Source organism: Budorcas taxicolor, chromosome 13, assembly GCF_023091745.1.
Source record: "Budorcas taxicolor isolate Tak-1 chromosome 13, Takin1.1, whole genome shotgun sequence".
NCBI lineage: Eukaryota > Metazoa > Chordata > Mammalia > Artiodactyla > Bovidae > Budorcas > Budorcas taxicolor.
The window spans coordinates 6,887,292-6,901,194 of NC_068922.1; the positions used below are offsets into that span (position 1 = coordinate 6,887,292).

General features: G+C 42.5%; 1 protein-coding gene across 1 annotated transcript in view; it reads left to right on the plus strand.

Annotated features, from left to right (window-relative positions):
- Positions 1–13,903, plus strand: part of SPTLC3 (serine palmitoyltransferase long chain base subunit 3) — a 136,155-nt gene that overhangs the window by 62,566 nt on the left and 59,686 nt on the right. The window contains exons 5-6 of the mRNA XM_052651133.1: positions 2,270–2,394; positions 5,154–5,247. Coding sequence (XP_052507093.1) covers positions 2,270–2,394; positions 5,154–5,247 — 219 coding nt within the window. The remainder of the gene's footprint in view (positions 1–2,269; positions 2,395–5,153; positions 5,248–13,903) is intronic.

The following is a 13,903-nucleotide window of genomic DNA, read 5'->3' on the forward strand; positions in this document are numbered from 1 at the left end:
AGTGGAAATGTAGAGCTTGGTGATGGCAGGCCTAAGACTGTGGGGGCACTGACGCTCTCCGTGAGGCCTGAGAGGCTGTACCTAACGTGGGGAGAGGGGGATGCTAGAATCTCCATACTCTTCTCCATAGTGGCTGTATCAACGCATATTCCCACCAGCAGTGTAGGAGGCTTCCCTTCTCTCCACACCCTCTCCAGCATTTCTTGTTTGTAGATTTTTTGGTGGTGGTTAATCTGGGGTGTGGGGCTTCCTACCTGGCGTTAGTGGTGAAGAACTCATCTGCCAACGCACAACAGAGAGGAGATGCAGGTACATCTTTGGTTTGGGAAGATCCCCTGAAGAAGAGTGTGGCAACCCCCTCCAGTATCTTGCCTGGAGAATCCCATGGACAGAGGAGCCTGGTAGGCTACAGTCCATGGGGTCACAAACAGTCAGACATGACTGAAGCGACTTGGCGCAGACACACACACGCATATTCTGGGTGTGCGGTGGCACCTTCCTGTAGCTTTTTATAGAATTGTATTTACTGATTTATTTTTGGCTGTGCTGGGTCCTTGTTGCTGCGCAGACTCCTCTCTAGTTGCGGTGCATGGCCGTTTCATTGTGGTGGTTCCTCGTCGCAGAACGAGGGTGCTTGGGCTCAGTAGCTGAAGCACGTGGGCTCGGCAGTTTTGCCTACCGGGCCCTAGAGAACAGATTCAATAGTTGCGGCGCATAGGTTCAGTTGCTGCACAGCATGTGGGTCTTCCCAAATCAGGGCTCAAAACCATGTCTCCTTTGCTGGCAGCGGGATTCCTTACCAGTGAGCCACCACTGAGCTACAACGAGGGAAGCCCTCATTGTAGTTTTGACTTGCATTTTTCTAATAGTGATGTTGAGCAGCTTTTCATGTGCCTCTTGGCCATCTGTATGCATATACAGGGAATCTAGAAAAAATAGTACAAGTGAACCTATCTGCAAAGCAAAAACAGAGACATAGACAAAGAGAACAAAAGTATGAATGCTAAGAGGGGAAGGCAGGAGCAATCATTTGAGAGATTCGGATTGACATGTATTCACTGCTATGTATAAAATATATAACTAATGAGAACCTATTGCAGAGAGCAGGGGGAAAATAGTAAAACAGAAATCATAATAAAAAAGAAGTGGTCAGAGAGTAAGCTTTTAAAGGTGGTAGAGTTGTAAAAATGTGAACTTTGGAGCTAGACTTGACTGTCTCTGTTGATTTTTATCTGTTACGGCTTCCCACTTCAGTTTTCTTATCTGTAAAGTAATAATATCTGCATTATCGGGTCGTTAAAATTAAATGAGGTAACTTAAATAGTGGGCTTTGAAGTCTGGCACATTCCAAAGGTTCAATAAATTATAGCTTGATTGCATGTATGAAAGTCATGAATTCTGCATTTAAGAGTGGGGAATCTCTGAGGGAGTTAGAATTTAATTATTCGTGGGGTGTAGGGCTGGAGGAAGGAGGAATTGTGGCATTTTTTATAAATTTTATTACATGATAAAAACATACATATATATAGAAAATTGCATCAATCATAAGTATAAAGTTCAGTGGATTGTCACAAAACAAACGTACCCATGTAACCAGCACCAAGACCTAGAAACAAAACGTCTAGAGCATCTCAAAGCTCTTTGCATGCTTCCAACAAAAGTAACCACTTTTCTGACTTTTAGAACTTCTTTGGTGGCTCAGTGGTAAAGAATCCGCCTGCCAGGGCAGATGCGGGGTTTCATCCCTGGGTTGGGAGGATCCCCTGGAGAAGGAAGTGGTAACCTACTCCAGTATTCTTGCCCGGGAAATCCCATGGACAGCCTGGCGGGCTGTGGTCCATGGAGTCAGACATGACTTAGCAAGCAACTAAACAACAACAGCAAATACCTGACTCCTAACACTGGTACTATCGGTTGTTTTTGTCTGTTTGTAAACTAGAAATGGATTCATACCATATGCGTGTATACATATCTGACTTTTTTCAGTCGACCGCATATTTGTGATGTTTTCCATGTTGTTGCATGGGACATTAGTTTGTTTTTTCTCATCGCTGTGCTGAATTCTACTATATAAATACCCCCCACAGTGTATTGATCCATTCTACAGTGTATGAGTATTTGAATTGCTTCTGTAATGGGTCTACGGCCAATAGACCTGCTATGAACACTCTTATATGTGTCTTTTGGTGATTAAGCGTTGGAATTTGAGTTTTCAATCTTCAGCTTGTTGAGAACAGAAGACTCATCCACCCTATCATTTCATGTGCAGGAACCTTGGATAAGCACAAAGAGCTGGAGGACCTTGTGGCTAAGTTCCTGAATGTAGAAGCTGCTATGGTATTTGGGATGGGATTTGCAACAAACTCAATGAATATCCCTGCACTCGTTGGAAAGGTGAGGCTTTGTTAACATAATTGTCTTCTGCTGTGTTATTCCTGAGACAATCTGAGTAAATCCTCTGTTAGACGTACAGCTGAGAAGTTTCTTTTCTTAGGACTGGATGTTCAACTTTTTGAATATAGGTACTATTACCAACCAGGGTCCTTTCCTAATCAATAGAAACTGACGAGACCAGACAAGAGGTTAAGGCAAGGCTTTAAGGGGGACCCAGGAACAAAAATAAGTAAGAGGTTCCCTTACTTGCTCACTCCCTGAAGGGGGACAATCTGGTTTCTTAACTGGGGTGAGGATAGAGGCGGGTCCAGAGGTCAGGCTGAAGGGATGGCTTGGGTGGTCTGCCCACTGCTCTGGTGATGTTGTGTGCAGGGACCATGTGCAGTACCCTGTTTTTGCTCCCAACACCCTGCTTTTTCTGCTGGCTCTTCAGAAGTGGCAGTTGGGTTTTGTATTTTGTTGTCCATAATTTGCAGTGTATGCATACAGCTATTTTTTAGTCCCACAAAAATAGTTTCTTTGTACTTTGTTGCTCAAGAACACAGAGAGGTTTGTCTAGGTGCAAGCTCTGCAGCAAAGGGTCCCAGGTCCAGGCTCCAGCCTGTGTCAGTACCAGCTGAGTCCAGCAAATTTCTTCATCGTGATATTCCAGTTGTAGAATCTCAGCCCTAGATGTGAGTCAAATTTCTCTTCGGTGATAGTTTAGCAAGATCAATTAAGTTTCTAAGCTCCTGAGTCATTATGTTCAATGTAGCAAATGATTGTTAAGCATTTATTTTGAAAAAACATTTTGCTTGTGTAATTCACTTTTTATTCACTCAGTTAGTCACTTATTGAGAATCTGCTGTGTCCTCCAATGAGGCAAAATGTAGGGCATACAAAGATGTGTAAGACCTTTGTCCTGTAAATTCAGGTAGTTTACAGTCTAATGGGGTATAGTGTCCAATTCTATGCCATCATATGAACCATAGCCCGCCAGGCTCCTCTGCTTGGGTTTCTCCAAGCAAGAATACTGGAGTGGGTTGCCCTCCTCCAGGGGATCTTCCCAATCCAGGGATCAAACTCGCATCCCTTATGTCCCCTGCGTTGGCAGGTGGGTTATTTACTACTAGTGCCACCTTAGGATGAATATTACAGAAAAGGTGTGCCCATAAATGGGGAGGGGCAAAATAATTCTTTCAAGAAAGGCTGGGATGCCTATGCAAACAAGGTGACATGAGAACAGAATCTGGTACTTATCTGTAGAGATAAGCTATTTCCTTAAGAGAGGGAAATGGAAGTATCATGTATAAAGCACTGAAGTTTAAAAGAATTAGAACAGAAGAGAAGGATTAGAGAAGAAATCAGAATGAAGACAGGTACCAAATTGTGAAGAACTTTGCAGCATAAAAGGTGCTAGAGTTTTGGAAATTCTTCTGGAGAAAAATGGAGAGTTGGTTGCCTCATTTTCAGTAAGCAAGTGCCATAATCAGATTTCTGTTTTTAAAAATCTGACTCATGGCAACTAATGTAATGTAATATATAACCTTTGATTGGATTCTGCATTGAAAAAACAAAAAAGAAGGAAATGAAACTTCTACAAAAGTCATCAAGACATATTTAGGACTGTTGGCAAAGTTTGACTTTGAGTCATATAAGTGATGACTCCTTGTGACCCCATGGACAGTAGCCCATAGGATCCTCTGTCCAGCCCATAGGACTGGAGTGAGTAGCCATTCCCTTCTGCAAGAGATCTTCCGAACCTAGTAATTGAACCCCCATCTCTTGCACTGCAGGCAGATTCTTTACCATTTGAGCCACCAGGGAAGCCCATTCTAGGTAATAGCATTGTATTAATGTTTAATTATGATCACTAAATCGTGATCATGTAGGAGAATGTCTTTTTTCCTAGTAGATACATGCTAAAGAATTTGAGAGTAAGATATGATGATTTACAACTCTCATATGTTCACCAAAAAATTACAAATACACAATGTCTGGAGAATGGAGATGTGAGAATTTTGCTCCCTTGTGCCTCGAAAATTTAAAATGTATAGTGTGAAATTTCTATATAATGAAGAACTCAAAGATTCTGGATGCCCACAAAGGTAAAATGCTTTCTTATTTTTTTGCAGGTCCCTGCATTTAAAATATGGTTGGGCAATTTCATAATTTAGAAATCTTTAAATTAATAAAGAAAATAGTTTATAAACATTAATTGATAAGCAGTAAATTAGACTGACCTTCTCTCCATGCCTCAGACTGAATTGCCATCCATACTTTTCCAGATGCAGTTTTTAACCATAAAGCAGAGATGCTTCTGTCTATGTGGATGTTACTATAATGTGGAATGGGATTCATAAAAGAAGAGCTTGAAATGTCTTGCAGGAAAAAAAAAAAAATGAACGAACAACCCTGCCTTCTAGTCTCAGTGCTTCAAAACCATTTCAAATAATCCAGCAGGAACTGGAAAATCCCAGAAAATCCACACCCCACCCAAAAGTATATTCATTTTCCTGCCAACCATCAATCCTGTAGCATAAAAATAATTCAAAAAGATGTTATTCCCTTAAGAGGATCCCCATCTCCATCAGCTAATTGCTCTTGAGGATCTTATCCATGCAAACATATAAACACCCATTTAAACTCTCGGCCTTTTAAAATTAAAGAGGGCTGTGGGAATCCATGTTACAGGTCTTGAAGTGAGGTCCTATCCCCACGTGTCTCTCCCCCTTTATTTTATTTATTGGCCTGTGTTCCATGTCTTGTTTTCTACACAGGGATGCCTCATTTTAAGCGACGAGTTAAACCACGCATCCCTAGTGCTTGGGGCCCGACTCTCAGGCGCGACCATAAGGATCTTCAAACACAACAGTGAGTATCAATGATTTTATCCAAGAGGTACCACTTGCTCCTAGACAAAAGTAAAGATTATTGACGCAGCTTTGCTGGGAGCTTAGCTAATGAAACACAGTTATGTTTATATTCACAACTGGCTTGTTAACCTCCGGTGACCTGGAACAAACGGTTGAACTGCATCAAGCACCCAGATTGCTAAGTGTAACCCAAACATATTAGTGTCACTGTCTTTAATGGTCTTACAAAGCAGCTGCTGAAGCTATGGCAGAGCTCTTAGAGTGCGTACAATTATCAAAAGTGTAAAATTGCCTCCTTTTTTGTAACTCTGCCTTGGGGAAGTTTGGAGACTTAAGTTTTGTTTTTTTTTAGTTTAGTTTTTTTTATCAAAGTATAGTTGATTTATAATGTTATATAAATTTATCATTTATATTGTTGATTTCTGCTGTACGGCAAAGTAACTCAGAAATGGCTCAGTGGTAAAGAATACTCTGCCAGTGCAGGAGACACAGAAGACTTGGGTTCAATCCCTGGGTTGGGAAGATCCCCTGGAGGAGGAACTGGCAACCACTTCAGTAGTCCTGCTTGGGAAAATCCCAGGGACAGAGGAGCCTGGTGGGCTGCAGTCCGTGGGGTTGCAAAGAGTCACACATGACTGAGCATCCATACAGTCATGCATATGGTTTACCTCGGGGTACTGAGTATAGTCCTATACAGTTGGACCTTGCTGTTTATCCATTCTCTGTGTGACAGTCTGCATCTACTGAAGTTCCAGTTCTTCCCTCCCCCATCCACCCTCTGTGGGTCTATCTCTGTTTCATAGATAGGTTCATTTGTATCATATTTTACTTTATTTTTTGCTGAGTATTGTTGATTTACAATGGTGTGCCAATCTGCTACACAGCAACATGACTCAGTTATACACAGGTATACTTTTTTAAATATTCTTTTCCATCATGGTTTATCACAGGATATTGAATATAGCTCCTTGTGCTATACGGTAGGACCTTGTTGTTATCCATTCTAAATGTAATAGTCTTCCTTGGAGATTCTATAAGGATGAAGACGATAGGTAGACAGGGTGATAAAACTGATGGGATGCGTTAACAGCTACCACAAGTGTGCTCTACAGCACATGCTGTGCTGCGCTTAGTTGCTTAGTAGTGTCCAGCTCTTTGCAACCTCATCAGCTGTAGCCCGCCAGGCTCCTCTGTCCATGGGATTCTCCAGGCAAGAATACTAGAGTGGGTTGCCATGCCCTCCTCCAGGGGATCTTCTCAACCCAGGGATTGAACCCAGGTCTCCCACACTGCAGGCAGATTTTTTACCATATGAGCCACCAGGGAAGCCCAAGAATACTGGAGTGGGTAGCCTATCCCTTTTCCAGGGGATCTTCCTGGCTGAGTAATTGAACCAGGGTCTCCTGCCTTGTAGGCAGATTCTCTACCAGCTGAGCTACCAGGAAAGCCCAGTATACAACATACATAAATTTACAACCATTGATTTTTTTTTTTTCCTAAGTATAGGCTTTGACCCAAACAGTTGTGTTCTTGTTTTATAGCCTACTATAATGTGGTCCTAGGCAAATTACTTAACCTTCTTAGATTGTTATTTACTACTTCCAAAAATAACTTCTATTATGATCCCTGATTCATAGTATGAAACTAATCTCTATTATGATGCCTGATTCACAATATGTTGGAAAAGGAATATAAAGTGCCTGGTAATAGAAGCTACTGAATTGTTTGTACCTGTGGTGTTATTAGATGAATCTAAGTAAAAGATACCTGGGTATTCTTTGTAATATTCTTATTCTTGCAAATATTTTGTTAAGTTTGAAATTATCTTCAAACAAAATTGTAATTTTTAGTCCTTTGCCAAAATTACAATGGAAGAATTTCAATTTATCTTCCAATTTTACAAAGTTCTTAAAACATTCAGTAACTTTTTCTTCATACTCTCTCTTTGGGCCCAAGAAAATAGATAACAGTTCTCATTTATATCTTTTAATAAATGCTTACTGTGGTTATTTTATATAAGCAACTAGCATTTCCTGAGAATTTACACTGCACCAGATGCTGAGTTGATGATCTTTCCTTATGTACTTATTTAACCCTGTGGACAGCCCCATGAGGTCAGTATTAGTTTACAGATGAGTAGATTCAGGCTCCACAACAGGTTGCTTAATATTGTCTAAGATCAGTGCTGCACTCAATATGCCAGCAAATTGGAAAACTCAGGAGTGGCCACAGGACTGGAGAAGGTGAGTTTTCATTCCAATCCCAAAGAAAGGCAATGCCAAAGAATGTTCAAACTACCACACAATTGTACTCATCTCACACGCTAGCAAAGTAATGCTCAAAATTCTCCAAGCCAGGCTTCAACAGTACGTGAACTGTGAACTTCCAGATGTTCAAGCTGGATTTAGAAAAGGCAGAGGAACCAGAGATCAAATTGCCAACATCCATTGGATCATCAAAAAAGCAAGAGATTTCCAGATAAACATCTACTTTTGCTTTATTGACTATGCCAAAGCCTTTGACTGTGTGGATCACAACAAACTGTGGGAAATTCTTAAAGAGATGGGAATACCAGACCACCTGACCTGCCTCCTGAGAACTCTGTATGCAGATCAAAAAGCAACAGCTAGAACTGGACGTGGAACAGCAGACTGGTTCCAAATCAGGAAAGGAGTATGTCAAAGTTATATTGCAGAGTACATCATGAGAAATGCTGGGCTGGATGAAGAACAAGCTGGAATCAAGATTGCCAGGAGAAATATCAATAACCTCAGATACACAGATGACACCATCCTTATGGCAGAAAGCAAAGAACTAAAGAGCCTTTTAATGAAAATGAAAGAAAAGAGTGAAAACGTTGGCTGAAAACTCAACATTCACAAAACTAAGATCATGGCATCCAGTCCCATTACGTCATGGCAATAGATGGGGAAACAATGGAAACAGTGACAGACTTTATTTTGGGGGACTCCAAAATCACTGCAGATGGTAACTGCACCCATGAAATTAAAAGACGCTTTTCCTTGAAGAAGAGTTATGACCAACCTAGACAGCATATTAAAAAGCAGAAACATTACTTTGCCAACTAAGGTCCATCTAGTCAAAGCTATGGTTTTTTCCAGTAGTCATGTATGGATGTGAGAATAAGACTATAAAGAAAGCTGAGCGCCAAAGAATTGATACTTAAAAAAAAAAAAAAAAGAATTGATACTTATTTTAAACTGTGGTTCTGGAGAAGATGTTTGAGTGTCCTTTGGACTGCAAGGAGATTCAACCAGTCCATCCTAAACGAAATAGGTCCTGAATAGTCAATGGAAGGACTGATGCTGAAGCTGAAACTCCAATACTTTGACCACCTGATGCAAAGAACTGGCTCATTTGAAAAGACCCCGAGGCTGGGAAAAATTGAAGGCAGGAGGAAAAGGGGACAACAGAGAATGAGATGGTTGGATGGCATCACTGACTCAATGGACATGAGTTTGAGTAAACTCCAGGAGTTGGTGGTGGACAGGGAGGCCTGACATGCTGCAGTCCATGGGGCTCACAAAGAGATGGACATGACTGAGCAACTGAACTGAACAAGACCCATTTCAGGCCTTTAGCCTCCAGAACTGTAAGATACCAAATTTGTGCTATTTTAAAGCCATAGATTTGTGCTAATCTCTTACAGTAGAAAACTAATAGACTTTCAGTCTCAGATTTACAGATCACTTGTTCTCACTCACTAATGTGCTCAACCCAACATTTACCCATAAAGAATTCTCCCTGCTGCTGTATTTACATCAGAACACAACCACCTTTGAAAGCAGGTGCCCTTGGAACAACTTCTCATTTGAGATGTTCCAGAAATGAGATGGTATAGGGAGGGAAAAATAATTCAGTTTAGTCACAGGAGGTAAGGCGTCAGTAGCTGCTGGCTGTCTTTATTGCTGGATGAGTTCTTGGATTGCAAAATGTGGGCAATTACTGTTCACCCTCCATTTCTGCGTGTTCCACATCCACCGGATTCAGCTATCCACAGACCGGAAATATTTGAGAAAAAAAAAACTTCCAGAAAGTTACAAAAAGCGAAACTTTAATTTATCCTGGAATAATCCTAAATACCTCAGTAAACAATGATATTTTAATCCTTAATAGGTATAAGTGCTGACTGGAATAAGGTAGAGATTTTTCAAAGAATCTGCTGAAGATATAAAGTTGCCTCCCTGTGTGTATAAGAGGTGTGCAAGCAGGCCAGATAGAAGCTAATAACTTGGGAAATGGAGTTTAAAAATGGCCACCTTCATGATGTATTTAAAGTGATGAAAGAGAAGAATCTACAACCAATAATAATCTACACAGCAATCTCATTCAGATTGGAGGAGAAATCAAAAGCTTTCCAGGCAAGCAAAAGTTGAGAGAATTCATCCCACCAAACCAGCTTTAGAACAAATGCTAAAGGAACTTCTCTAGGCAGGAAACACAAGAGAGGGAAAGGACCTGCACAAAATAAACCCCAAACAATTAAGAAAATGGCAATGGGATCAGACAGGTCAATAATTACCTTAACTGTAAATGCGTTAAGTGTACCGACCAAGAGACATAGAATGACTGGGTGGATGGGGACACGTGCATGCATGCACTTCCGCTTACCGCATCACTCTACCTAACCCCACGAATTGTGTGTGATGATTTTATACTGCTAGGTGAATCGTATTTCCACTATGGCTTGAAATTGTAATTATCTTTTATTTTTTGTCTGGCTACTGATTGTGAAAACTGATAAACATCTTTTACTGTTGTGATTTCATAGCTGTTATTCACTTAATTGGAGAAGGAAATGGCAACCCACTCCAGTATTCTTGCCTAGAGAATCCTGGGGACAGAGGAGCCTGGGGGCTGCTGTCCATAGCGTCGCACAGAGTCGGCCTTAATACCATTGTATCATGATTGGTCAACAGAAAATAATAGAATTCTATATCACTAAAACTACTATTAGGAAAAGAAAAAGTCTTCCTCTCTGATCCCTGTCTGATGGGCATGTTCCAAGGCTTTGAGGAAGAAATGGAAGGCTTATGTATCAAAACTGAAGGTGGCTTCAAGAAAAGAGGAAAATGTAGCACTTCAGGAGCAAAAAAGACTATCGTAAAATATCAATAACGTCACACAAATAAAATTAATTGTAGCTGAGACAAATGTAAAATCCTACATCTGGGCTGGAAGAGTTTACTGCACTATGAGAAAGAACTCGATAGGGGTTTGTGTGGGGAAAAGTATTTTTGTTAACTGGGTGACGTGATTGCTGAACAAGGACTGACCGGTGCAATTCTTTATTGGAAAGAGGAAAGGACTGAGCAAATAAATAGTCTGACTCATTGGAAAAAAGGATGGCCACCTAAACTGGAACGCTCTGAAACATCAGGATTACGGGATATCATACAATTGTACGTGTTCCGCTTTCTTGTATGTGGACTTTGCTCCACCTGTGTCCTCTGCTTACATTTAAAGGTACTGTCCTGACCTTGGAGGGAGAAGAGGTCCCATTTTTATGTAGATTAATACCAAAGGATGCTTGCTTGTTATTTAGAGTAATTATTAATTAAACAGAATTCTGGGTCCTTGAATTTTTATATTCTGTATGGGAAAAAGATATACCTGAAGTATAGTTAAGACTATTCAGACCGTCATAATAAATGTTGAATCCTATGTGACTGGATTTGACCAATAACTTTGAGCTATTCATCATTTCCCTGCCTGCCTGCTAAGTCGTCTAGGTGGAGTCCAACTCTTTGCGACCCTGTGGACTGTAGCCCACCAGGCTCCTCTGTCCATGGGATTCTCCAGGCAAGGATCCTGGAGTGGGCTGCCATGCCCTCCTCCAGGGGATCTTCCCGACCCAGGGACTGCACCCACATTTCCTGTCTCCTGCATTGGCAGGTGGGATCTTTCACTACTAGTGCCGCTGGGGAAGCCCCCATCATTTCTCTAATCTCCCCAAATCAGAATGAGGAACTGAAAAGACTAAAAGAAGGAAAGTTCTGAAAGGAAGGCAATCCTCTCTAAGGAAAAGCAAACAATGCTTAAGTCTATTTTTAGCAGAATCTGTCACCAGGGATTAGCTCTTCCTAGACAGCAGATGTGGACAGTTACTGTCAGCCTTCCACTTCTGCCTGCTCCACAGTCATCAGATTCAGCCAACCGCAGACTGAAATTATTCAGGAAAACATTTTCCAGAAAGTTAAAAACGCAAAACTTGGACTCCCTGGGGGTTTAGTGGTTAGAAATCCGCCTGCCAACGCAGGGGACACAGGTTCAGTCCCTGGTCCTGGAAGATGCAACATGCGGAGGAGCAACTAGAGAGTAGCTCCTGCTTGCCACCACTGGAGAAAGTCCATGCACAGCAAAGAAGGCCTGGCAAGGCTAAAAAATAAGTAAGTAAACAAATAAAATTTTTTAAAAAGCAAAACTTTATCACAAGCTGGCAACTGTTTATACAGGATTTACATTGTAATAGGTATTATAAAGAAAGCTGAGCACCAAAGAATTGATGCTTTTGAACTGTGGTGTTGGAGAAGACTCTTGAGAGTCCCTTGGACTGCAAGGAGATCCAATCAGTCCATCCTAAGGAGATCAGTCCTGAATATTCATTGGAAGGACTGATGTTGAAGCTGAAACTCCAATACTTTGGCTACCTGATGCGAAGAGCTGACTCATTTGAAAAGACCCTAATGCTGGGAAAGATTGAGGGTGAGAGGAGAAGGCGGATGGCATCACCAACTCAATGGACATGAGTCTGAGTAAACTCCGGGAGTTGGTGATGGACAGGGAGGCCTGGCGTGCTGCAGTCCATGGGGTCACAAAGAGTCGGACCCGACTGAGCGACTGAACTGAACTGAACTGAGGTATTATAAGTAATCCAGAGATGATTTAAGTTATATGGGAGGATGTGCATAGATTATACACAACCACTATGCCATTTTATATAACTGACTTAAGCATCTGTAGATTTGTGTGTCCACAGAGGTTCCTGGAACCAGTCCTTTGTGGATACCAAGGGACAACCATGTTGAGATCCCAACAATCATTTATTCAATATTCACTGCTGCTAAGCACTGTATTTGGGGAAGGCAATGGCACCCCACCCCAGTACTCTTGCCTGGAAAATCCAATGGATGGAGGAGCCTGGTGGGCTGCAGTCCATGGGGTCGCTAAGAGTCAGACACGACTGAGCAACTTCACTTTCACACACTGGAGAAGGAAATGGCAACCCACTCCAGTATTCTTGCCTGGAGAATCCCAGGGTTAGGGGAGCCCGGTGGGCTGCCATCTATGGGGTCGCACAGAGTCGGACACGACTGAAGCGACTCCGCAGCAGCAGCAGCAGCAAGCACTGCATTAAGGCTTTTATATAATCAGCCATTTAAATTTAACAAAAATCCAGATTATATTTCTCTTCACTATTCTCACTTATTAAGGGAGAACTAGGCTCAAAGTGACTAAATGACCTGGCCAAGGACACACACAACATACGGTGAGAGTCAAAATTCAAACCCAAGTCTGTTGCTCCTGTCTCGGTTCGTTTTCCCCAGGACCAGACCCGAGGCGTGATGTGAAGGCTAGTCCTTTCCTGAGGAAGTGATCCCAGGATGCAGGCAGATGAGCAGGGGATGAAGACAGGGAAGGGAGGCAGCCAGGAAAGAGTGTGCGGTCTACCACAACAGGCAACCGGGGAGCAAGTCTACCAGGAGGCTCTGGGCGCCAGCGTGAGCTGCCTCGGTGTCACCCCTCCTGAAGAGTGGGAGCCGCAGGATTTACCCACCAGCCCCCACTTGTTGGTTGGTTGAGGGCTGTCCTAACTCAGGCTGAGTACACTCCTGCAGCCAGAAAGAAATCTCTTGGACAAAGAATAGCCTGTGTTTGCAGTGAGAGGACCCAGGTGCATGGACATCTCTGGGTGATACTCTTCCACTCTCACTAAGTCCAGCTACTGCCAGACCCCACACAGGACCCAGAGAGACATGGGTTCTCATGTGAAAATCAATCTAGTGTGATGCCTTATCCTGTTAGCAGCCTGTTAACCCAGAAGCTGAAGTCTGGCCTCCAGCACCATGCTAAGAATATCTCCTTGCACTGTCTACTGTGGGTAGCTCCAGGGAAACAGCCAACACTTAGTTTGCATTTGTGCCTCATCAGTGCCATAAAACAGAATCTCCAGCCATTTCGCAGCACTGGCCCAGGCATCAGTTCCAACCGTGAAGAATCATGACCAGGTCCAAGCACCGTGGGGTACCTGGAGGTCTTTAGTGAACGCGTCCTCTGGGCTGAGTATATCATCACCCTGAGAATTCCAGGACCGCAAATCCTGGGGGAATTTCAACTTTCTGGAAAGGTCAACCTCTGCTTTCAGAGGTCTGTGGAAATCAGAACTGAGTTTTGTTTTCGCTTTTTCTGAACCTGCTCACTTTACTGGTAAATGCATGGGATGTAGATTCTAGGATAATGTTTCCTAGGATAATGTACAAGGAGGCGCTGTGTGGCGACTTGTTAATATGCAGAGTCCAGGCTCAGATCTGGGCAGGGGCCTGAGCATCTGCCTTTCCAACAAGCTCCCAGGTGATGCTGCTGTTCCAGGTGCTGGGCCACACTTGGAGCAGAGAGTCCGTGCGTAAGCTCCA